General features: G+C 39.2%; 1 protein-coding gene across 15 annotated transcripts in view; it reads right to left on the bottom strand.

Moving 5' to 3' along the window:
* The window catches only part of SH3D19 (SH3 domain containing 19), an 80,101-nt gene that overhangs the window by 36,754 nt on the left and 16,009 nt on the right, over positions 1-27,338 (bottom strand). For 6 of the 15 annotated variants that reach the window (XM_042828441.1, XM_042828440.1, XM_042828439.1 and 3 more), the window contains 3 exons: positions 26,764-26,810; positions 20,127-20,166; positions 1,468-1,508 (listed from right to left, as the gene is read on the bottom strand). In XM_042828441.1, coding sequence (XP_042684375.1) covers positions 1,468-1,508; positions 20,127-20,166; positions 26,764-26,810 — 128 coding nt within the window. Of the gene's footprint in view, positions 1-1,467; positions 1,509-4,741; positions 4,912-18,207; positions 18,294-20,126; positions 20,167-21,093; positions 21,211-26,763; positions 26,811-27,338 lie in introns of those variants that run through there. The other 9 variants (XM_042828451.1, XM_042828438.1, XM_042828449.1 and 6 more) reach the window with 6 other exon arrangements.

Below are 27,338 nucleotides of genomic sequence, written 5' to 3'. Positions count from 1 at the left end.
TGGGAAGAGACTTATCAGTACGACAGGTAAGTGAGCTTAAGTACTGTACACAAATTGGAAGACTGATACCCTGCAGATACACCTACCATGTTTCTTGAAAATAAGACATCAGCAGACCACAGAAGCTGTGATTAAGGAATAACAATAGATCTCCAATGCTGTTAGAGAGATCTTTTTCCAGACAATATTTCAACTTTTCCACATAAATGGCAAGCAGAGTTAGGAATTAGACAGGTCCTATTTTTCACTTAGATCCATCCATAGTATGGTTCGTGGCACACATAAAACCAAGGTTTCATGTGCAACGCCTTAAAACCTGTATGGAGATTTTTTCTATCATGCATGGAGATTCACACGTTATTTAGATTTTATGGTCATTCACATATTACCATCGTTAAATATATTAAAATACAACGTTACACATATGGATTCACAGCTTCTTGACTAGATGTATTTTTTAATTGATTGCGCCTCAAAATGAGGCATCACTTGCTACTGCATTTTCCAAACTGTACTTTCCAACTGCTTAATGGTCTTTCAGACCATTTACCAGCTAGAGGAGATCTGGAGCTTATGAAGTCTCTATCACTTCCTGACTCAGTGACAAAAGGCCTTCTGTGATCTGGTGCACTGTTTTTCAGCTTCCTATTTATGGCAGCAATAGCACAGATAAAGCACTGCATTTTAACTACAGCATCATGGAGACTTGCCCTAAATGAAGCATTCATGATCTCCTTTCACTGCCTCCAATCCAATCCAATCCATTCTAATGAGCCCCCAAGTAATAGATTCAGAAGAAACAGATCAGTAGCACATACACTAATGTATTTTTCCCCACTGTTTCTTCACTGTGAAATTGAAATCATGGACAGAAATGAAATACAAATGTGAAGTGGAAAACAGTATAAAATACTTCAGAGAACACAGTTGAAGAAATTCTGTATGGAAATATCAAGAGCAGGGAAAGACACAAAAAAAAAAATAGGGAAAAAGAAATTGCCCTTTCATTCAAGATTTAGAAACAATTTTTTGCTTTCAGAAATGAATAATATGCATGCATCTAATCCTGTACCCATTATAGCATACAAACAGTGCTGAGGATTTCTCCTGAAATGAAACAAGCTTCTCATTTGTCACATGCCTAAGAATTGAGCATACATAACCCAAGGTCTTCAGAGATGGATCACCGCAGTGCACAAATGCTCTGGTGCTCAAATAAGAAAACGTTAGTAACTGGCAAAAAGGGACAGATCATCAGCAAAGCAAAAAGAGGGAGTAATGCAAAAGCAAAAAAATAAAGTAATTACAGTCCACTCTCCCCACCCCCAAAGACTGTTAGCAACTTCCTTTCCAAAGTTAACTTTGACAGTTCAACTTACTTCTACAAAGTTAATCCAGTTACTGAAAATGATGATGAAGCAATTTTAAAAAGCAATAACTGTCAAGAAGAAAGAAAAACAGACTTACATCTCTTGATTGCTGCTCTTATGGATGACAAGGGTCCTTGGCTTAATAAAAAAGAAAAAAATGATTACTCAGTGGTTAGCATCTCAAAGAGAACAACTAAGCAGCATTGTGTAGAGGATTCCTATACACTACACAGGGCTTGCCAAATTCAAGCCCAGCTATCTTAAAGAAACACATTTAAACCCCCATGTAGAAAAACAACCATACCCTACACATTCCAATGCTAACCAGGTTACAGCTTAGCTTAAAGACTCTTCAAAGATAGTAAACCATTTTTGAAAAGACATTTGTTCTCTTGATTCTGTACTGAAGTTCATACTCTGACTCATTTGACTGTGACACCTGGAAAAGAGCCCATGTGGGTGTGTATATTCTCAGATTATTAGCATTTAATGACTTAACATCCCCATAAATAAATAAAACTTACACAGCCAAGCAAAAACACCTATGACCCCTCTGCTAAATATTTTGAACGGTTAGTTAATATCTGATACCTCCACTTTAAGATGAGGTTGCATTTTTCAGTAATAACTTGGTGGGTGGGGTTAGACAGGAATACAACATGACCAAAAAGTTGTTGACACACAAGGACAGAAAAATGTTTTCTTTTGCCAGCTCATCTGCTTTCTTGGCAAGACTAAGGCTTCTTACTACTCTCTCCTGAAGCTCTTACTTAAGAGATCTAACAGCCTTTAGTAACTTTGCAAAAGTTACTTGAGATTATTATTCCAGAAAGTGCTGCTAACTTGACAAACATGATATTAATTAACGTGCCACACGTAAAAAGCTACAGAGGAGTTATTTAAAAAAAAGCAACAACAAAACTATTTCAGAAAAAGTCTATTTCTTGCAACACAATGGGTTAAGAACACTCCATGAGACACCATCAATAGAATATTCGGCACTTTCTAAAGACTGCAAAACAACTGTATCAGATTCAGTGTAAGACATTAATTACCAAAAAAAGACATACGACCTGAATCAAGCCTTTTCCAGAACCACCACCCCTGCAGGCTTCATCAGTGGCCACACCAGCAGGAAAGTTACAGAGAAGGCAGGAGCACTTTGCAGTGCTCTCTCCACACTCAGAGCAAGCGTGCCACACTCAGACTGTCAGTGCTTGCTTTGGCTGCACACACACTTCCACTGCAACTGCTGAAGACTGCAGCTGCATCAGTGGGAATAGAGCATTTGGAGAAGAGAAGAAAAAGGCACGTGCAAAGAACAAGTGTGAAAAATGTCCTCCTTCCAAAGACTAGGAACGGACATTGCCCTGACCTAACTGTCTTTTGAAATAGTTTGGCTCACCTAGGGTAAAAGCAAGGCTGATGTCTGCTTTCAGTAGCAGCTCAAGAGTAGCTCAGTCCCTATCAATGCAGCATTAGAACACATTTCCATCAATCATATTCTACCATACATTCTTAGCAGTAAAGGGATCTTCTCTTTCAAAACGCTCCATGATACAGCTCATCTTCGAGAAACATTTTAGTTGCATGTTCTTCCCTGATGTAACTCAATCACTTTTTTTCTTCCTTATAACTCAACTCTTTCTTTCCTATGTCTATTTTTGCAGCACTGTTCTTCTGTCTTCATTGCTAGGAATAACTGCAATATTTAGGGCTTTATTTTTATTATATTTAATATTGGGCGGGAAGGAGACTGAAGTCTGCTACTGTGAATCTTAAATCTTTCAGAGGAGCAAATACTTTCTATACTCAGAATTCAACATGTCTTCAATGTTTAAAGCTGGAAATTAGGTAACGTATAATGTATGAATACCTAAGCATCAGTAAGACCCAAATGGAGCAGGTTAAGTTCTTTCTTCAGTTGGCAAGAGCACCTTGAATTGTTTCAATTTGCCTCAGAATCTGAGGAGCACATTGAGATGAGAGCAGGAACTTGTGGCTCAAAACAATTGCAGTCGTCATATATGCACAAGTCCACATTCTCTTAGCAACATACTAACTAAAAAAATGTATAGAAAAATAACTTATAATCACAGTGCAAAGAACAAAGAAGCAAAATCTTTCATTAAACCAACCCAGTGAAGCTGAAATATGAATATATCATCAGCCAAGCAGTTCAAGTACGCAACTCTCCATGTAATTTAGAACCCAGAATAACATGATTCTGTTAGAAAATTTATTAACTCACAGACAAAGCTATTATCAGATAATTTTTCTTTTCCTCTTTCTATTAACAAGTTATCATCCAAACCCTTCCTCTCCTTTGGCAAAGGACTGTTTCCTACACTCAGGAGAGTTTGATTCACATTTAACTTAAAATTATTTAAGCCTTCTGAAAACAAAGAAATAGGAATGAATTTAGATTATTATTATTTGCCATGAAATCCTATAAGGGGACTGAAAGTTCCATAACTTCGCTATGTATTGAACACCAGTAATTTAAAAAAGATGCTGTTGTTAGGGCAAACTGTGATCGTACCTGCACTCAATGCTGAGGTAACCCTGCCCTATTCCAGAAACAACAATTTCTAATCTCCTGCCCCATCGTGCAGAATGAGGAGTGATAAGGTTGCTAACATCCTCCTCTGCTCCACAGGTAACGAACACATTTTCTCTCAAGAGATCCAAATAATTAGCAATACCAAATTGAATTCAGTTCTCCTATTTGATGTGTAGGAGCTATAACAGTGATTCTAATTAATGGAGACCCTGCCTCTTTCCCTGCATCTTCCTCCTGTAACAGAGAGCAGTGAACCAGAGCATGCACAGAAACCCCACAAATACCCACATCAAGGAAAAATAAAGCAGGGATGAGTTCAGTCTGCATGTGATCTCTGATCCTGGTTCCATCATGAGTCTCCAGACAGTTATGTCAGAAGCACTGGGAGGAAGACATGACATCAGCCAGCCCGTTGGGGGGCAGCAGCACCCACACTGTCCCCACAGCATGCATAGGTAGAACTCCAAACTCAAAGGGCAGGCAGAAAAATGAACGGACAGCAAGACTTGGGCACTTTCACAGCATTTGAGACTGATAAACATTAGTTTAAACACCACCCCAGGTGTAAATAATATGGAGCAAGTAGAGATGCAAACTCTTACACTTCTTGCACACTAATTAACCAGGCAAGAGAAGACAACCAGAACACTTCTTCCAACATCTATGGATTTGTCCTAGACCTCGCTGACTGACAATTTAATGCACAGAGTTTGCTCAGTTCCCAACTAAGGCAGCAGTTCTGTTGAGCTTCCTAAGCCAGCCCCTCACAACAGGGAACTTGCCATCCCTGTGCACCTATGCAAACTACCTCAGTTGGTTCAGAGGGGATCCATCAAGCTGCTGTACTTGCTTGCTGAAGGTAGTCAAATATCTCAAGCCAGCATCACAAGGGGCCCATTTCCACCCCAACTGATTGCAAGGCAGCTCTGCTCCTGGGTGTAGGCAGACATTGATGCTGGGCATAAATCACTCTAGACACACAAAAAAAAGGCTGGTGGGGAAAAAAAAAAAAAAAAAAAAAAAAAAAAGGTCAACCCTTGTTAAAAAATATATATGTACTGAAGCATCTGCTACCAAGCCTCAAAATTTATCGCTTACATCACATTATACAGGGCTTTTTTCAAAATATCTGTCCTCCAGTTCACATACCTGTTTAAGGAGCACTTAGCATATTTTCAGTTGGGATGGTTACTGACTCTCTTACATGCCCCTTTACTAAGTTCAAACTTTTTTTAATACCTTTTTGCTTTTTTTTTTTAATACCTTGAGACTTCCTGGAATGCTAGCAAAGAACTTTCCAATAGCTGTTGTTGAAATTATTGCAATACTATGTATAGTACTACAATAAAAGACATCACACATTCCTCTCTGTTACTTTATAACTCATACTACCTTTGTAACAGTGAATGTACTGCCCAAGACTCAGCTTCACCCTTGGTTTAAGATAGAAAACCACGCAGTCAGCAGTGCTCCCTTCCCCATGCCCACCATCTCCTCCAGCCCTTTCATGTTGGTGCTGACATAGCTACAAGTCTGCCTGACCAACCTTGTGATTGCGCTCTTAAGAAGCACAAGGTCTGCCCCAGACAGCCAATGAGTTCTCAGCCAGCCCAGCCAACAGCTCCAGCTAGCTGCAGAGCTCCCAAGAGCACCAGGGTGATGCAAGAGGTGTGGTGCGAAGGGCAACTGGGGAGGTCAGGGGCTCCCCTCGTGGGAAGTAGCTTGGCCTTTGCTCACCAAAACACATCTTTAGCCCGTGACTAATGCCATACGTGCAGCTAATCTGACAGCAAATTATCCAGTGCTAATCCTGCCTCAGGTCAGCATTCTTCTCACCCCTCCCAGGAGCTGATGCACTCCTTTATTTCGGTTTCCTGCTGGCGCTGGTTACTCTGATCAGCTCACTGGGAGATCAGAGCAGCACCAACAAAAAGCAGCTGGCAGCAGCCAGGCACCTTAACACGCAAACACATCCATACCATCTCTGCTGAGTAATGGGGTATTGTCATAGCCCTGTGAGTACAAAGGCTGATAAAGATCCAGTCACCTAACAAATCAACCATGTCTGCATTATCGAGCATTTATCTTAGAAATAGTATTCACCCTGGTACAACTTCACCTCTCTCCAAAGTCTGAGCCCAAAAGCAAGCAATCCTGAAGCAGTAATTAAGTCCAGTGACAATTCAATCCTCATCATTATGCTGCAGATGTCTATGGCTGCATTGCTAAACGAATGCAGCAACTGTGACTTCCCACTGTCTGGACAAGCAAAGATAGCTAAGAAGCATCTGAAATCCAGCTGCTCAGCTAATTAGAACAGCTCACATTCATCAGCATAAGGAAATCCTTTCAGAAATGTTCTCTAGCTGCTTCTTCAGCTACTTTCTAAATATTCATGTGCTCACCACTGTCACACTTGGGGATGGTATTTCAGCAACTGAACCTCCAATTTTGTGGTCGAACACTGGCAGGACGTCAAAGCAGATCACGGCAGCAAATGCAAACATTTCACCCACCAAGCCTTGCAAAAAAATCCAGTCTCCAGGTTGCAACAGCTTTCACAGTTTCCCAAGTCCAGCTTTCATCTTGAAGCCAAAGCACATCTATTTTGTTTTTATGAATCTGAATCACCCGATTCATGTTTATCCCAAATTAATACTTTCCTGATCCACAGCTAAGGACATGCTAGGCAGAATTCCTCTTTCCACTTTGTTTTCCTTCTGACAGCAACCTGGGCTGCATTGCATCTTGCCTTGAAGATGACTGTATGAACATGCCCATCACAGAAAGACAAATGCTCAGAGCACGAATCACATTATTCTCAGTCTCCATCCATCTTCAGCCTCCTTACAGACCTCACTTCCCAATAAAATGCCTATTACAAGAATAGAAGGTCCTGCTTATTGAAGTTTGACGCAGGAGAATGAAGATTCTCCTCTGGGCTATCTATCAACAAATTTTAGTTACTGTTGTGATATACCTGCAAGTATGTCTTCATGGAAATCTGGAAATTATATCGTATATGTTATAGTGACAATTTACCCTTGGCACTAAGTATTTTTAGCAGTTGAAAACACCTATAAATTTCAACATAAAAAGCCATTGTCATACAGTACAGTAAATTAAATGCAATGTATTTTAATTGTCCCAGTGACAGTGACAAATATTCGGGCCCAACCAGCATTGTATTTAGGCTAAAGAAATACAGTGGAAAAACTGCAAGGAAGAATGCCTCTATCGGAGAGGACAATTAAGCTGTAAACTGCAGCTTTGTCAGAAGTAAATTTTTTGCCGTAAAAACTAGGTAGTTTCTGCATTTTCCAAATGAACTGAGATGACAGTGCCCTACTACTACAATTAAACGCAAAATGAAGCTTGCTTCTCAAGAACAGCTCTTGGACTCAGTTACTTGGGCTAGTATTTCAGTCAGTAAATTGAAGTCTTCAGTAGCCCCCACAGATAATCCTGTTCACCTCATACCTCTCTCTATACAAAAATACAACCTGCTGGCTTACTGAGATCCAGAACCTTTGATATTGACATGGATACATTGACGTGGATTAATAAAACCTGTTTTAATCAAGGATGAGCAGCACAAAGGCACAGAACACCTGTTGATCTGTATCCACAGCACTCTAACTGTCTTTACCGCTCTTTAGCTATTATAAAGTGCAAATACTAGATTTTCTGTGCACTTCATAGAGCATATAATTATAGTAGGAAGGTTATTTTTAAACTTCAAGTTTCATAAAGGAGAGAAAAGTGATATTTAAATGTCATGTGAGTAGAAGCACTTATAATGATTACTAACAAAAATAGGCAATAATTTGCTTTACAACGAAGTAGTGTCTACAGCGTTTATAAAACAAACCAGATCAACAAATTAAAAAGAATGGGGCAGCAATGAGGAATCACCCAAAGCAGTCACTTCTGCTGGCCTTCAGAAAACAGTAAAGCTGGGAAGCCTAGGAATAGAAACAGAACATAGCTTCTGAGGAGAAGTGATAGGAATGAAAGGACACTGAGTGAAAGAATCAAAGCTCAGCAGTGCTGCCCAGAGAGGGAATGAGCTACAGGTGAGGGATCCAAAGACAAACATCCAGATATTTGCAAGCATATGGACTGCACATGCTCTAGAGCTGCAATCAAACCAAGGGAGCAAGGCTTAAGTGTTGCTTATTTTGGCTCGATCTCCTTCCTGTTCAAAATCAGTTGGCAAAATACAGTTCTGTTTGCTTCAACTAACACACATCTTCCAAGGAAGGAATCCCAGGGGAATCTTCTGGCCTCTGTGAGATTTAAAATTGAGTCTTGCTTCCAAGAGACACTACCATTTCTACACTCAGCAGTTAAGATAGTATCTGTATTCTAGCTAAAGGGAGATTAGCAGCACATAGTTCCAATTCTGCAACATAAAAGCCAGATATCTGAGAAGCATCTGAAATGTAAAAGTTCAACTGCAGCCACAGGAATGGGATTATGAGAAACACAATGACAGCATGACCTCAGTTCCAAAAAGGAATTGAGCACTCCTGAGATTTTGTAAGTATGTCGGAAAACGCCAAGCCCTTGGACACACAGGGCTGTCATACTCCTTTAGCCTAATTCCCCATTTTTTTTTAGACTATCTGAACAAAATTTGCAGCATGAAATTTGCTTGAACTTAATTGAGTAAGGAAACAAAAGCAATTTCCTCACTGTTTTACCTCTAGGCATATATTGAGAATAAGGCTATTTGTTGTGGAAAGACATAGCATCTGTAAAATAGATATATCAGTATCTTTCATACATGTGTATTGAAGTCTGTTAACTGAAGACCAAACCAAGCAAAAAACACAACATAAACCCTAACACACTGTAAATGTAAACTAGCAGCCAAAAAAGATTAAGTATTTTACAGGATCATCAGTATAAAGAGTTGTGGTTGCTTCAAATTGGCCAGCTATTAAGTAACTAAAATTAATAGTTTTTAAAAATAATCTCAGAATACATGGAATCACTCATTTCCAACCCTCCCATATTAAAGCATCATAAACATAAAACAATGTTCATGTATATGCATAATCACATCTTGTTCCAGTGAACTGCTGCCTCACCCAGTTACACCCTACAATACATAAGCTCCATGAACTTCTAACATTGGCCTTGACAGAACGCGCAGTGCACAGAAATTAGAAATCAAACATGTCACAACCCCACCCTCCACCAGACCTGTCTTTCCAGAAAGCGCAGTGCACGCAGCTTGGTCAGGCAACCAGCATAAACACCTGTATGCTTTTCCCCTGCCTGCCTCCAAAAGCACTGAAACGCTCATTTTCTTCTGTATTGCAAATACTGTCATGGCTTTGGTTACAAAATGCAAAAACGGACTGCTCAGAAATTTGCACCATGTATTAATAAACCACCCACTCATACACTTGTATGTGTACAACGCTTTTTGCTAAGTTTAAAGACTATTGTAAGCTACAGTGCTTTCTATTCATCTACAAAGCTCACCTTTGCTAGCACAAGTTAGGGAAAAAGTTTACAGATTCTCAAATTCTTTCCCAAGGGAGAAACAGATGCATCAACGAACAAAGCTTCAAATCACCCCTACATCTACCCCAAACACACTGCAAAACTATGAGCGGGCAACAGCACTGAAGTTGCTGTAGGATCATCCAAGATCTGTACCTCAGCAACAGAGAGCGGGCCTTTAACAATAAGGGCACTTCCCAGCAAAACAGAACTCACCTTGGAGCAGGTTAGCATGCAAACATGCTGTGGGACAACAGGAACTTCCTCCACCCTCAGTCACACGCCCCATTTGTCTTGTAATATCACAGACCTCAAATAACACGGCAAAGTAGTCAATAGTGGAGCCTCTGATGGATAGCTGTAGCTTGAAAGTAATAATCACTATCCTCACCTCTTCCCACTCAACTAAATTTAGCTTCACAAGCAAACACCACGTAGAACAGATCAAACTGGTCCTTTCAGGAGCAGCAGCTTTAAAAAAACACCTTGCCAGAGCATTTCACAGCCACAGATACCAGTGCCCTGGCCTTTAAGAATCCCCAAAACACACAGCTCTTTCACATGCACTTCGATCAATGCACCATATGCCATCACTATGAAGCAGAGGAAATTGAAGATCCACAAAGTATCAGATTCAGCTTATTCAGACAACTGAATTGACAGACAAAACATCTACCACTGGGATTATCCCCCATCTCCTAACAACCATTTGATCCTTGATCTCAAATCTTTACTAAGACAGGCTTATAATTTTTTTTGTTTTTAATTCTCCAGAGCAACTTCAAAGCCGTGCATGCAGGTTAATGCAGCAGGTAATATCTCTAACCTCTGCTCTCAGCAATGCCCTTAACTCAAAAGGCAGAGAACTGTTTCTGTACTTCTTCACATGTCAGCCAACAACCATCTCTCCCTCTCCTTTTGTAACACATCTCTGGGCCTCCAGAAATATTAATGACCTTTTCCTTAAGACTGCCTGTCTAACACCAGCTAGGTAAAGCCAGAACAGTTGTATTTCAATTTTTTTTTCAAGAAGCAAAGCTCTAAGAGTTGGACTCAATGATCCTTGGGGTCCCTTACAACACAAGATACTTCTTGGTTCTACAGGGCATGAGAGCTCAGCCTCTTATACCACATGACAGAGAAAGCAAGGTGCACATGCTGCTACAAAAATAGCAGGCGCCAAGTTCAAAGGAGTCAGAGATATTTTTTGCATGCAACACAAGGTCAAGCTCTAGCACTTCCTGCCACAGAACACCATGGATGCTAAGAGCATATCTGATATATGCCATTTGTTTCAACTAGTTCATCTCTTCCAATTAGAAGATCAATCTGGCATTGTTTATGTTTTTAAGATTGAAAAAATCTTGATATGTAATGTGAAAATAATTGTGGCAATTTTTATTTAAACTGCTCCAAGAACATTAATGACTTTTTTTCCCCATCATCATTCAGTTACAGCTGTATCACAGATGTAAATGCTTGTTTAGCACCTGCAGCAAGGCAGTTACCACAGTTAGGAGCAAATTTTGGGTATTCAAATACTGAGATATCATCTAAAAAAAAAAAAAAAAGCAAAACAAAACACGGGAAAAGTAATTAAAGGAAATACAAAGAATTCTGGCATCACTGCAGATCTGTCCTAGATAGAAAAAAAAGATGCTATTATTAACAGAAAGCATTGAGGCCTATTTGTATGGTAAAATACTTATTTAACAGAACTCATTTCCTTATCAAGCCTCAGAACAAAGACGACTGGTTGGGCTGCACTACACCGAGTTTTGTGTCCCATACAGCAGCAGTGTGACAGGAAAGCCTCCCCTGTAGCTGTCACTACTGCCCTCATCCCACAACACTGCTCTTCCTTCTAAAATGCTCAGCCTACATCTATCAGCAGTACTATATGCTATAAGCAGGCCTAGAAAAAAGCCACTAAAACAACACAATCATCATTGCAACAGTTGCTAAAAAGGAGCTGTATTCCTGGGACAGGAGGGAGGCTTCCTCAACTGGTCCAATCACAAAACATTATCAGAATTGGTTGAACCAGTACTGTATTAATACCAGATGTCAGTGTGTGAGGGGATTGCGAAGTAGAATTTCAGGTTACGTGAGATAAAAGAACTGTAACAGGAAAAAACCAAAGTTCTTTCTTCCTACAAAGCATTTATTCCAAGCATAACATGGTTTAGAAAGACATGAGATCATTCATGTACTTCTTTTGCTGGAACTAGGTAATACACTGTGGATCAGAAGGGAGATTCAACAGTAAACGTTATTTCTGGTTGGAGTATTATGATTACATTTGAATTCTCTCTTGAACTCGAAATCAACTTCTGCCTCAAGCCTTATGAGACTGGGAACATTCTTTATATCCAGAATAGCTGGCAAACCTATTTTAACAATACTACCACAGTTAAAATGCAACTACATACTCATACACCTTACTTGTACAAATACTTTCCACAGATAGGGTTGTGTGGTCTAATTTCAGTTCTCTCTAGCAAGGACCTACCTGTCACCACATGGGTGTCCAATGGTACAAGCAGCATGGCTTTTTGCACTGCTGAACCTTAGTTCATTTCCTAAAGCCCAGGCAGTTGGAAATACACGCAAAAGCAGCCCATCTCCATACACATTAAGGGGTAGTACTAGGTCTGGTGAGCTTTGTTGCAGTTGACCAAAAGTACGACAAATCCCATATGCAAACAGGGACTAAATTCAAATCGTAACACTTGTTGTGAGCAAAATAACTCAGAAAAGAGAAATTCTGTTCCAAAATCAGATATGTAATATCTTACAAAAGACAGGACCAGAGACTAACACACAGCTGTACAATCTGCACAGCACGCATCAAATACATTAAGATAGGAGAAGCTATCAAAATGACAGGCCCCAGAGAGTATTTCTCCCCTGTGATACAGTCAGCATGCAAAGGTAACATGCTTTTCAAGAATACTTGATCAATCAGTTCAACATTCAACCTGAAAAGACCAGATGCTACTTGAACTAACCAATTACCCACACTAAAATGATCTGCAGACAACAAAGAAGTAAAATAAAATAAAGTAAGGAAGCAGTACTTGAAAAGAAAAAAAAATAACAATCTCTTCCTTCTTGTGCACATTAGAGAAAGAGGCCGTAGAAACCAGCACAATATAACTGCAAAACAAACTCTCCCACTCAAATTCCAGAGGTGAAGAAAAATGTAGATACTGACCTGACTCCAGCCAGAAACCTACACAAATCTTTAGGGAAATGAAGTTCAGGCGTCAGCTCCAGCACAAATTTCTTTCAGGAAGACCCCAAGCCACTACTTCTTCTGAAATGAATGTTTACAAGGAGCTAAGTCTGTCGCTTCAGCCCTAAGATGTATCTCATAAACTTCCCTTCACAGTTCCTCCTCCTTCTAGAGTAACTAGTATTTGAGACTAATAGAAATACTTCTAGAAAGAATTCTCTTGCAGCCCCTTTGCCCATCAATCAGATGAATTTCATATGCTGTCATCGCAATGTCTTCGGAACAATAATAATAAAGGAGAATTAAAACCATGCCTGATGAATTTGGTCATCACATATTACTTAAAAGCAGAGAAATCCAGTTCATCCCACAGCTTCCATCCACTCCAGAGCTTGTTTATTTTCTGCAGGTTTAAAAGACAAAACCACCTGGATATTTCAAAGAGAGTTATTGCTGTTTTATAGGGAATAAAATATGTAAGTGAAATAGTCTCAAAACGATCTTTCAAAGGAAAGAACTGTCAGTGAATAATAATGTACAATTGTGTGCTTCCTGAAACCACCTCTCTAAAACTTATGTCTACCATGGTTGTTTACATTTTGGGCAATCATCGTCATTCCCAAGGAGTGCAGCCTTGTGTCCAGATGGTTCTTGGTACCTTTTAATGCAATCTTCTTAGATAGGTGATAAGACAGCAAAGCTTGCTTGTGTATACAGGACTCCCAAAGGAGCACTGAAGTTCTTTCAGTGAGAAAGAGCTAATCATTTTCTTTCTTCTACAGCCACCTAATTCTCAGCATTATTTTCCACTATGAATTAGCATCAGCACTGGAGAGTGGCCCAGACAACAGAAGGAATTGTTCAGGGCATCAAAGTCCTTCAAAATTCCCTTCGCAGAAAGAACAGAATGCTCTTTTATTAAAACAAATCCCTCTTCTCTGTTCAGGAGTAAGGAGTCTGGACTTCCGACCAGGATGCTTAACTCACAATAACTCTTTACTGCTATCGGTGAGATTAATTGCCAAAAATCCCCAACACGACAGCAAAGAAATAGTGACTTCAAAACAAACATCTGTGGCCATCAGCTCTAGACACCCACAGGATCATTAATTGCAACAAGTAAGTTGAACCCATCTGCCATTAATTACTCCTCTCTACCTATGACTTTTTGTTTCTCACTTAGAGGTAAGTAAAAACTGAGCAAGAAAAATTAACATGGTGAAGAGCAAACTAAATATAATAATTTACTGAGGAAAAGAAGCTATCAAAGAAATGCACTGCACAGAACTGCTGCAGCTTATTTGGCTCCAGGGAGGCACATCTCTGACATACACAGCATGTGCTGATCACCAGAAAAAACAACATGATAAAACAAAAGATAAACACATAAGCAGATTCCAGTCTCAAGTTACACTAGTTGAAATCCACATTTAACCAGTAGGATTACACCACGCCCCAAGTGTCTTAACAAAATTCAGGACTCAAAAGGAAAAAAAGACCTGAATCACATGATCCTACTTCTCAGATGCCAACAACAAAAGTCACAATATCAAGCCCCTGCTTCCAGCTCTGCCTTTGATATATTGTGCAACTTTCAAGAAATCACTCTGCCTCCCTCTGCTGAATCCACTTCATCTGTGAAATTGAGACGCAGCTCTTTCTCTCCTTGGAGATCAGCCTCCTGCTCCAACTAACCATATGAGCACTGATAACTGCCCAAAGGAGGAAACAGGACCGACTTTCTAAGCAGCGCAGGCTCGGCTCAGCTCAAGGCAATTGTTAAACTGCACCCTCAGGGCTTGGGAAGGAGATGAGATTTCTGCTGAAGTTCTTATTACATCAATCTCTGACTTATTGGGAGTGTACACAGATAGGAACTTCCTTTCCTCCACACCCTAGAAATAGCTTAGACTAAACAGTCAACAGCTACAGTTTAGCCTTAAAAAAACTGAAAAGCTAATTATACATTGTAAGAAGGCAACATTAAAATAAGTGTCAACTCTAACATTTGCTCATTCTTCTGAACCCAACTCTGCACCGTACTGAAGGTTTTCACCCTCACTTTGTCACATGCACGTGACACATCCTTCTCTTCCAGATGGATTGTCAGCAAGGTTTGAAGTCTCAAACTCCATATCTGCCTTACAACCTCTAACACTCCTATACTTCAGATGAAAGCCTAACGTACTCCTTTAGCTTAATAGCTGCACTGACTATATAATGCAATGATTGCCAGGGGATTATACAAGTACTGCTTGTTAGATATCAGCACACTTACGGGAATAAGTCCAGATATTAAGTCGCCCAACATTTGAATTAAAGAACCAGCTTTAGACTGGTTCATTTGACACTGACTCCCATAGAATTATCCTTTCAAAATCCAGTTAATATGCATGAGACAAGCAGGCTGTAAGTGGACTGAAAATCAGCTGGACCACCAGGCCCAAATTCCCCTCCTAGAATGCTTTCAGGACTTGGCTAGAAAGACATCACTAGATCTACAGTTAGCATCTTCCTACTATGAGTGAGAGCAGGACTACATGACCTCCAGAAGTACCTTCCAACTAACATCTCCACAATTAGGTTATTTTTAAGCACAGAAGCTGCAGTAGCACTGGAAGTCTCTGCACAGTACCCTTCTAACTAAGACACAACAAGAAACAGGAGTAATACCGAACATTATAACAGCATATCCTAATACAGTGGCCTGAAATTAAATTTACCTAAAATAAGCAAAATCTGTTCTATCACCTGCAAAATTAGTAAGGAAATTATTCCTGATGACAAAGCAATTCATTAAACACAGATGCTTAATTTGTCAAAGGCTTCAAACTAGAAAACCAAGCTCACAGGGCTCAGAGCTAGCAAGATTTGTAGAGTAGAAGACTCTCACATCCCTCGTTAGACATGCAAAGCTTGAACTATTAAGCGACTGACTGCAGATTGTTGAAATGGTTTGGTTACCACACAAACAGCCACAGGGTTTTCAGTTCTTTCAAAACCTCTAAGGCCTATCAGTCTGTATAAATGTATCAATTTAAGAGGACACTGAATAGCATTTGACTACACTGTGTGTCCTTAAGACTCTACTAAAGGCACGAGATCCTAATTAAAAGGTGTCTTTCCGATGAGATGTGACAGATGATCTGGGAAAACACTTTCTTAAATATTACACATGTGCTGTGATTGTATCCTATTAAGCACAGTTTACTAAGATCTACATTACCTAGCAGAGGTGGACAAGGTAAATACAGAGAAGCTTTCGCTAATGGAATTCTACTACACAAAAACCCAAAGCCAAAGTAATATACAAAACACCACACATAGAAATGACAGCTTGGTTTACCAGAAGCTCACCAAAACAAACTGTAGCCCCTTTTCATCAGCTATTTCAAGTACTGCTCCTTTATTAAGGAGCAGAAGTTGATTGTATTGTTGGCTTAATACATTTAATATGGGGGGGAGAGGGGAATACCAAATTTATTCAACCAAATGAAGGGATTCAGCAATAAAAGAACTTAAGTAAATCACAAACAATCAGCAGGTACATTACATGCCAATAAAACCTACAGTCTATTTCAGGAAAAAATTTCATAAAATCATAAAATCCTTAGAGTTAGCTGGGACCTCTGAAAGTCATGTAGTCCAACTCCCCTGCTATGCACAGATACAACACAGCTAGATCAAGTTGCCCAGAGCCTGATCCATCCTGGCCTTGAAAGTCTCCATGGATGGGGCATCCACCACATTCCTAGGCAACCTGTTCCAGTGCCTCACTACCCCCCCACTCTAAAATTTCTTTTTCCTTATACCTAACCTAAATCCACCCACTTTGAGCTTGAAACTATTTCCCCTTATTCTATCACCACAGACCCTTCTCTAGAGTCCATCCCCTTCTTTCACATAGCTCCCCTACCAGCTTCTTTCACATTTAGGGGGCAAATTTTCACAGTAGTCTCCTAGATTTAAAAATCAAAATCTCTTCACTATGAGTGATTGATAGACTAGTACATCTGCCAACAAGCTGCTGCGTTCTTCAATTAACTTCGTTCTCTCATCTCCAAGGTGAAAGCAACTACCATGAGTTATATCACAAGAGCGTTTCAGCATTTTGTGAATCTTGTGATCTGTAGTCCTTATTACAAAGGGAAAAAAAACAGCACAGCATTGTTAATCCAGTTCCTTCTGCAATTTATTCATGTTAGGATTAACTAGAAACACATGGATGCCTGAAATCTTCTTTTCTGTTATTACTGTGTAATATGCGGCGTGAAAACTTTTAGAGACGTAAGACTAAAGGGCTTACTACTTTTGACTTAATTGACCTGTGCTACAACACTGCATGACCTGACAGTAAAAATCAAGAAATAATAATTACAGATTGTTATTGCAGAATTGACACATTTTTAATACTGTCAGAAATTTAACAATTGAAGGATGGTTAATATTAGGGCACAAAATTAAATGTCTCTAGATAAGATTTAACATAGCAATAGGTATTAACTGGATTAAAGGAACATTCATTTTTGGTCATATTAATGTGCCAATATATAGGAAAAATCTAAATAAAAATCAATGCAGAGTGGCACAGGAGGCCATTTTCTGACAACAGATCCTTCTCACATCACTCAGCCTCTCCTGTACAACAGAACTGCTGCTAATCACCAAAAAAGGTAAAAGAATATAACGAAGACATAATTTGTAAGCAATATCTAAGGCATGTTTCCCTTCTTTTAAACACCAACTAGGATCTTAGTTTATCCAAACCCCAAATTTACCAGCCTCATGCCAGATCCCATTTTAGCTCCTCACAACCACAAGAAATATTGTCAAGTTATCTTTTTACTGAGGTTATTGTTTTGTGGATTAAAACAACCTTTCAGGGCTGAAGAAAGAATAACGATACGGTGATGTTCGGGCTTTTTGTTTCTTTTTGTCCCAGTGTTGCACATTCATGATGCAAGGTATCACCAGGGCTTTGTATGAAATAAATCACTACTTCTCTGTCTCTCTCATTAAGATTTACACCATCTATTCCATCTTAAAATATCTGCCTTCCTTAAGGTTCACTGTATATGTCTTCATACAGTTGACTAGTATCACCAAGACCACCTCAATTTTTTCTTTACATTATTTTTACACTAATTCTAGTTCAGAAATTCTTATTAGACCTCGTATTCCAAGTAAACGACCTACAAGGTAACTTTGCTCAGCTTCAGATCATGAGAGGCATGTTATGTTGCACTTTCAAGACACATTCTGCAACATGAAGCTTGACACAAAAAAGATGCCTTTGAGCCATTTTGTCTTTCCCTTGTCACAAACTGTCCCCAGAGTGTAAAAGGTCATGGCTACAGACACCCATCATAAAATGGCATAAGTAGTCCCCAGCGTAACTCAAGTAGCTCTGAAACACAGCCTCTGTCACATGGGAAGTGATGCACTGTTGTTTAATTAAAGTTTCAGATGCTTCAGTACTTAGTTTTCCCTCAGTTTTTACAGCCAGAGATGCTGGTCACCTTGTGTCTGTAGCTCTCTTCTCAGAGATGATATGGTCAGACAGGGGTAATAATCGCATCCAGCAATCCATCACGCAAGATGAGAACACTGCCACTATACTACAAAACGAACCACAGAGCATAGCAATAACAAATAGAAGATTAGATCATTTGAATGAGGCAGGCTGCTTCTGCTCTGGCCTAGGAGCATCCAGCAGACATGCACAAAACCACACTTTCCTTTTAACAATGACTTGTCATTCTCACAGCTCACCCTCAAACGCAGAACTAATATAACACGATGGCCAGTGAGACTGAGAAGGTGACAAAAGATACATAGAAATAATTAGAAGCTGAGTGCACTACTGACAGAAATCAAGGATTATGAGAACCTCAATGTTCCCAACACTATGAGCAACTTACACTACACTGTTCATTGCATTAGTTTTCCATGGGAGAATTTGAAATCTGTAACAAAGCAACCTGTAACAAAGCAACTTAGGGAAATATTTCATTGTCAAGGTGGTTCACATCTGTAATTCTTATTCCATGGGGGGAGGAAAGGGGGAATGGAGAAAATTAGAACTTCTAAAATAGACTGCAAGAAAAAAAAGATACTGGTGAGAAAGACCAATCAGATGAGGGGGAAACAGTGTTTCAACCTTAAATTAAACATTTGATCATTGTATTTTCCTTTGATAATAATTTGGGTTCAATTTACGGCATTACATAATCTAATAAAGGTTCGAACATACAGAATACAACTGTATCCTGCATCATTGTAAGGAAAAAAAATCAGCTATTTTAATTGTAAAAAGGAACAGTGACTGGTGTTTCAAGTATTCTTCCCATTGCAAATTCAACAACACACAGCTGGGAATAACTACAGTACTGCTGGGTGGGAGGGGGCAAACATCCACTCTCCCATCACATCACACAGTAGATATCAGCTGTGCTATAAGAAGAGGTTACAGTTCCTTCCCTTCTTCTAGCTATAAAAGCTACCCCAGTGTACTTTTACAAAAATGTACATACAAAAATGTAACAAGAAAAATAATTACAACAAAATAAAATGAAAACGTTAGGTCACGTCTGAAGGCTGGGCACCAGAGGTGTCCTATGGAAAGGTACTTCATGCAGGAGCACAGGAACCACTGCTAGTTAGTCTGCTTCATCACTCTACTTCATTAAAATCCCATTATCCATCACAGGATATGAAGGACATCTTAATCCTTAGCTGAGAAAACTGATGAACACGTTTGGAAATAAGGCAAAAGGAAAACGGACATCTGTTTTCTTTTTTCAAATGAGAGGAAAATAAAAGTTTCTGAGAGTATTCAGAAGAATTAAGGGAAATTGTGGCCTTGCAAATCAATAGAAATTGTCAGACTTCCAAAGCTAAAAGGAAGTTTGGATAAAAATAAAATATTTGTGTGTTCGTTTCAACATTTTGTTTGTTTTGTTTGTTTTTCCCAATTTTGAACCCTTAGAAATGATCAGAGTTAACAAAATAAAGCATAGCTATCCTTGACCGAACTAACAACTAGTCTCCCTGCTACAAAAGCTAATGCTTCAAAGAATACAGAAGCAAAATTTATGATTGCTTCTTGTCATAAACAATAAACAAGTGTTTCGAACTTCAAGGACATGCAATTACAGTATAGGGAACCCTGACCATTCCTTGAAAAATCTTGTCCATAAGGAAAACCTGATAATTACCCTTAACACAAAGTTATGTAGTTTTTTTTGTTTGGTTTTTTTTTTTTTTTTTTAATTTTTTTTTTTTTTTTTTTTTTTTACTCTTACCAAAACAGTGACGTAGAAGAAAGCCTTTCTTATTATTTTGGCTAATTTCCTAATTCATCCCCCAAAAGCAAAAAACAACACTAAAGAAAAGAAGTAAAAGAAGCGAAGAATAAACACAGGAATATGGTTCTTACCCTGAAGAGCGGCAGTCTGGTTTGTTTCTTTCAGAGCGATCTATGAGAAAGGAGGCATAGTATCAGCACAAAACTTGGATGTTCTTATGCAATACAAGCACCTAAGTCTTACAAGAACTGTCACATCATACGAGTAGCAAAAAACAAAAGCTGGTTCTGTCATAAAACTTTTTCTATGCTGGACCATTCAACTGGAAACAAAGTAAAATCACTGCAAATTTAATGTTTGTTACAATTCCTCTATCCAAAACAGAGCGTACTTAATGTTTTACATTAGTGCTTTAGATGCCTTCCCTCCCTTTAGCTAAAATGAATAGGATTTTAGTTTATGGTAAAAATAAGGGAGAGGGAAAAGGAAAAAGAAAAACCACAGATTACTCAGCGCAAAAAAATCATTCCATGAATCACAGCTGGCAGAATTCCCTAACAGGATGGGAGAAAAATCAGCAGCTGGTTGCAGCAACATCTGCAAATACACTGAATGCAGTGCAGCTCGTCATTAACCCTTAAACATCTCGAAGTTCTACCTACTGAATCTTTCTGTGCTTTCAGAAAGCAAGTTGTTTATTCAGTAAGTACGTTGAGTAGCTGATTTGCATTAATGAGATGGACTAGAAATAAAAATATATGCATTACAATCATGCAAACTCGGAAACATCTTCTGCCAAAGAATTAATCAGTCCTGGATACATTTCTTTGATTTGACTGATTTCTGAAAGCTCTAATACACGAAGAAAATATGAAACATTCCCAAGGATAAAGACAACAAGCACTACAAATACTTAGCATTCAAGCAGATACATGCTTACAAAGTCCAAAACACCTCTTAGCACAAGATTTTGGCCTACCCGAAAGAGAAAATGAGATTCGTGTCCTGCTAAAACACATATACTCTCAAATTAGAGAGATGTTTGCTTTGCAAAAAAAGATATCTACTGTGCAGTTGGAAGGATATTCTTACACCTACATGTATTTACTCTGACCACGGTGACTTAGATTCTGACTCTGCACAGCTACTCAAAAGCACGCTACTCTCCTCCTGTTAGTAGTTTATTGAAATGCTTTTTTATACGTAACAGTCTTCCTGTAAAAGAAAAAAAGAATAACATACAGACTACATTTTGATCATAAAGCTCTGCATTAAACTACTTTTTTCTTTTATTAGCATGTTTATTTGTATAGGTCTATGTCACATACAGAAAGAATATTTTTTTCTCTCCCAAGTCTTATATGCCCACGTGATTGAATTTTGATTAATAAGGAGAAAAAAACCCACGTCAGTAGTGCTCTAAGAAACACCTAATGCTTTTTCCACCCACAAGTGCTCCTATTGAGCTGTCATAGCCATACAGTACATAATTTATTGTGTTTCTGACTCACAGCGCTCTCCATTTCATCACACCACATGCTACTCTCTTAGCTAGAAACAGCATGCAATAGCTCAAACCAGAATTACAGCAGCAGTTCAAAGACGCACAGAAAAGCTCCTTCCATCTTTGTCATTTGTTCATGTAACTTCCTTATCAGTGAGTATGCAAAAAAAGAAAAACCAACAAGCAGTCAGCACTTCCCACTGAAATCTGCTAGCCATCTGGTGTTCGTTAGGAATGTTCCCTGCTATTTACACAGCCACAATGCAAAAGAACTCAAGGAAAACCTTCCTACTTCCAATGAGATAGGGTAGGTATACCAGTGAGAAGGAAACAGGGGAGCCACGGGAGACATTAACACAGTGTCTGCAGGCTCTCCCCCTCAGCCCACATCCCAGCAGCAGATCCACCACAGCCCAGCACACTTCTGAAGCCTGCTAGCTCAGGAAATCGCTGCAGTTCTCTCTCCTTCCTTTCCACATTGAAACACGAAGCATTATTGTTGCTTTTACACATTTTGTTTATGGCTGAATTTAGAGAAAGAACATCATTCACAAGTACAACTGGCCTAATAAATAACAATAAATAGAAACCAGCTAACAAGCATTTAGTTAATTCTTCAAAGAAGAAAAAAGATCTGTGCATGCTTACAGTTACTTTGAATTTTTTTTATTTTTTTTTTTTTTCTAAATACCAGGTGTAACAGGAGACTCCAAGACTTGACTTTCTATTCAGCACTTAAATTTCACCACTAAGTGCTGTACAGGTATTACGTACAAGCACCAAATCAAATAATGCCACACACCTTTAGGACATGCATACACAGAATGAACATGCAAATCTTCATACATATTACATGTTAGATACACATTCATACACACAGGTAAATATTAAATATAATCACATGCACAGAAACCAAGCTGCATACCCAGTTAGCTCCCTTTTAATTCTGCACGTTACCTCAACAACTAAAATTTCTATAATTTTCTTCAACAGAAATAAGCACTTAGTGACAAAGATCCAAAAATCAAATCTTGCACAGTGGATTTTCCTCTATGTCAAGGAAATAAATTGCTATAAAACATTATAGGATACAATGCCTCTCTAGCATGACAGTGTATGCCCTTCAATCCTAAACACAAAGTCAAAGCAACTCACCAGATCAGAGCAAACACTGAACGCGCACTGGGCTAGCATGCAGTTAGTAGGGTAGTCCACACCAAGATATGGGGAATTTACTTGCAAAAAAACCCACTTCCAGTGACTGACACCTCCTTTCAAAAACAAGCTTCCGCAGAGGAGAAGCTTGTATAATTTTCTACTACCTTTACACTGTTTAAATGATATAATTCTTTACTGTGTGTGGGGTTACATTCAAATGTGCCAGGAAATTCCTAAACCTTTGCTGCCCTTAAACAAATACAGTCTGCATGGAAGGAGTGCATTATCCTTCCTCAGCAGTAGGATGCAGCGCAAAAAGTCAAGGAGCTGGCGGGTGGAGCAGATGAGGCATAAAGAAGTCAGAGATTCCTGGCAGAGCTTGGGAAGACCACTGCCAAATTTTAAACAGAGAAGGATCAAGGAAAACACTGGGATGTGAAGATGCGCTCTTTGTACCACAGCTGCTCTGCACAATCCAGTGTTTATAAGGAAAATCATGCTGCATTTATCCCACTGACATGTTATGACTTACCAGTAGTCAAAATTGAGCAGCAGACAAATGTCATAGTCCAGCTGCTTTTAGAAAGGCGCAGGTTTCTTTGACTGGCAGCTTCTTTAGCTTTCAAAAACAGGAAAGTTATCTCCTTGGGCTTTACTCCCGAAGAAAATATAAACATAACAATCAGGATAAAAATATGTGACAGCACTTTATTTCAGTTCTTCTGCAAACCCGGAATAGCTTAAGATATTGCCAAAAAGACCACAAAAATCAGACGAATATGGCTTTTAAGTAACATTCTCTTGCTTTTAGAAAATGGGCAAAGAAAAGAAAAAAGGTAATTCTCAAAGAGAGACACTGTTTTCCTCTGTTTAATTTGCAAGATTCTCCAAACCATCTTGTTGCTAAGAGTGGCTTCAAGGGAGAAGCATGCTGTCATTAGAAAAAAATTTAACTATAAACATGAAATGCTGCCTGTTGAGCAAGAGGGGAACTTCCAATGCAGTTACCTCTTGAGATACAGCTTACTTCTCTTCATCCCCCCCAGCGCAATTTTTTTTTTTTTTTTTTTTTTTTTTTGAACAGACAAAGCTGAATTAACTGAAGGACAAAGACTGGGACAAACTACTTGCGCTCTGAGGAAATAGCATATTCTTTACCCTAATCATGGCTTAAATAGAGCAGCTGCCATAGTGGGTAAGACATGGAAGCCTCTTCCTGGAGATGGCTACCATTACAGCAAGCCCATCTGTGTTGCTCTAGGTTTTGGCCCATGACAGCACTGCGTTTCATAATGAACAGGAGCAAAAGATGCTTCTAACAACACTCCTGTAGCAATGGCTAGCCTCTGTATGAGCTGGGCAACAGGAGCAGCAGGCTCTTAGCACTGTTGCCACTGAAGAATTTGGATAGATACTACCTTTATATTGGCAACATATAATTTTCGTAGTCTTCATTATTATGCAGCTGGTCAAAGAAAAATATTGCAACAGTCCCCCTTAGGCAACCACATTAGAGCAAAAAAGCCCCAAACCCCCATATCTAATCACTCATATACATAGGGCCCTGCCAAACAAAACTAAACATTTTCTGGTTAAAATAAAGTGCATTTGTGCTGGATCTTCAATGCCAGTTTTATTTGCACTGAGATAAGCTTTAGTGACCAGCAGCATTGCCGTGTTTCTGCCTTCCATTTTGTTAAGGCACGATGTGTTTCATGGCAGCTCCTGCTCCTTTTAGCACTTCTTGCAGAGAAGAAGTCGTAACATCGCAAAATAATTCCACTGTATAGAACCATCTATGAATTCCATTCAATTTGATTAGAAGCTGCTATACAATAAAAACTACAAGACCAAGTATTTACCTATTTATTTTAGCATTGTAACAGCAGAGTCCCTTATCAGTTGTTTAAAAGGCAGAAAGCATGAGGTGGAATTAATGAGAAACTTACAAGAAACTTTTCTCATTAAGTTTGATAAATAGCTTTTCCCTTCCCCAGAAGGCCACAAAAGCAGGACACAAAGTTACAGTGGTAAGGGCAGACAATTTTTATACCTGCTTTGAATTCTACAGTACGCTACTAAATTACAGAGCAGTAAACTGGGGAAAAGAATGAATTACATACCCCACTGCTCCCTGCAATGAAATGGCACTGGCACTATAACCAGTGCAATATAACCCAACTGAGCCTTGTAAGCACACAGTTTACTCTTGGAAATAATGCTGGACTGATATATGGCTGAGAGGAAACAAACACACACAGCCATAAGAATACATTGAACTGGGTAAGTCCTGAACTTTGAAACCTACTGACCACAATAAAGCCTCTAATTATATCAAGACCATATTTTTAACCTGCTAAAGAGATTAACAATAAGCTACAGTCACCTTCAAAGCTTTTTGTGCACTCGTGCAATATATAAATGAAAATTTACATATTTGCTAGTGCTGCATTTGCTTCTGATTTGTTATTGGGGGAGGTGATGCCTGCATTGCAACAGCAAAATTGTGTGCGCACTGGTGTAAACACGCACACCAGCCAGAAGAGAGTGGCTGATGGAGTAACAGACCAAGGAAGGAGACATTGCATAAAATCTCAACGCTCCTCAAAGCTGCCAATGAGGTATGAAACTTGACTGCACTCAGCACTGGTTACTTGTTCTGGGGACATGAGCAGTACAACTAAGTGAGCAATGAAGTATATGCAGCAGATGCGTATGTTAAAACACTTGTACCCTCTAAACTTCAAACAGGAAATTTACAATATGTTTATTCACAAAATTCAGACACGATAGTACAGCTGGCCAGCGCAACTAGGATGTACTTGAGGTACACAGCACTAAGGCATACCCACAGCGTCACAATGGAAGCCATGAAGAACCCTCCTACTTCATCTCAATACTTTCATAGAGCAAAGTAGAAATTGATTCACCTTCTTGATTAAGATTCATAACCACATAACACCTTCCTGTCTAACAACTGAAAAATGGTAGGTTTACATTTCTGAAACACATTTTGCTGATGTTGCTACCGTTAGCAATAAAAGGAAGTTAACATTCAAGAAGATGGTACTACCATTTTCTTCCCAGAGATGTATGATGCCTGCATAGGTTCTGTTTAGTCCTCAAGAAGAGGACAGAGCACCGTCTTACACTAGGTCTGCCTGTCAGAAGGTGTTGATACACAACATGCAGTCAATTCAACACAAACAGACGTGTGAATAAATTTCTGGTTCCTACACCTTACAAACAGAGCATTTTATAAGCAACCATGTATTGCATTCATGATCTAAAGGTACCGAATGGGAGCCACAAGCTTTGAACATGTGTGCACAGACACACTCACCTGTCAAAACATAGCCCACGGTGTTGTAGTAGCAGTTTTTGTATGTATTTCAGCTAACTGCTCATAACTATTGTGAAATCATATCCTATTTTATAACTTGAAATAGACTTAAACTTTATTTGTGAAGGACTGATGCCATGTAGTAAGATTAACTATTTTAGGATGCTAAACACTTAGCAAATTTCCCTTTCCTCCAATACCCAACAAACCTCCCATAATCCCACCCACATTTAAGGGTAATTAAAAGTTTCCTGAATTTGCTTACTCAAAACATGTTCCTATTTTTGAGGTAAACCTCAACAACCCATTTCTCCAGGGTAATCTTATGCAATACGCACTTGTAAGTTAAGACTCATTTAACATCAGACATGAATTCACAATAAGGTGCTGTTGAGCATTCCCACCTCTGTAGTAGCAGCAACTAATTCGGCTCTAAAATAAACTATGAAGAGTAAAAAAATGTTACTTGATTACAGGGACACACTGACAGCAATGCTGACAGCACAGCTTCCAAAACCTTGATTTATTAATCTGGAATTTAGGCACTATTGTTAGTGGAAGGAAACAGACCTATATTTGAAGAGAATTTAGAAAACAGGGGGGGTGGTGGTGGTGAGAAGACATAGAAAGATAGACACTAAAATGAAATACTGTAAAGCACTAAATCATCAAAGAACAAATCTGTAGAAAGACAGCTATACAAGGCAAGTAACACCACTCATTTGTCGTAAGATACTATTGGAACACTCAGATGCTCAAATACCTTTTAGCCCCTTGTTGAAATTGTTCACCCAGTCCACATCAGGATACCTAACAAGGGAAAAAAAAACTTCAACCCAGTATTTTGTGGCAAGCATTTTCTACAAAAGTACACTTGAAATTAGTTCAGAAATTCTACTAGATAACAGGAAGAAATTCTATGCTGAGTGTGGTGAGACTCATTGCCCAGTGAGGTTGTGGATGCCCCCTGCCAGGAAGCATTCAAGGCCAGGCTGGATGGGGCTGTGAGCAACCTGGTTTGAGGGAGGTGTCCCTGCCTATAGCAAGAGGTTGGAACTAGATCGTTTTAGGTCCCTTCCAACCCAAACCATTCTATGATTTTTCAGGTATTCCTGTTCTTGTCATAGTCACTGAGGACCTTGGGACCTTCTAACTGACCAACCCTGTTCTCCAGGGACAAGATTTCTGATGCACTGTTTGAAGTGGGCTTCCATTTCAGCTTCCTATCTCAAATTGTTATCAGACTCTAACTTGCAGCTGATCAGATTGGTCTGCACGTCCTCATTTTCCTATGCCTGATACTGAAGTCTTGGTCACTGAACTCTCTCATTTCTTGCA

This window comes from Centrocercus urophasianus, unplaced genomic scaffold (assembly GCF_019232065.1).
Source record: "Centrocercus urophasianus isolate 14NV4802_14NV808 unplaced genomic scaffold, USGS_Curo_1.0 seq_3, whole genome shotgun sequence".
Lineage (NCBI taxonomy): Eukaryota > Metazoa > Chordata > Aves > Galliformes > Phasianidae > Centrocercus > Centrocercus urophasianus.
The sequence above is the reverse complement of the archived record's forward strand: the minus strand, read 5'-3'. Positions and strand labels throughout refer to the sequence as shown.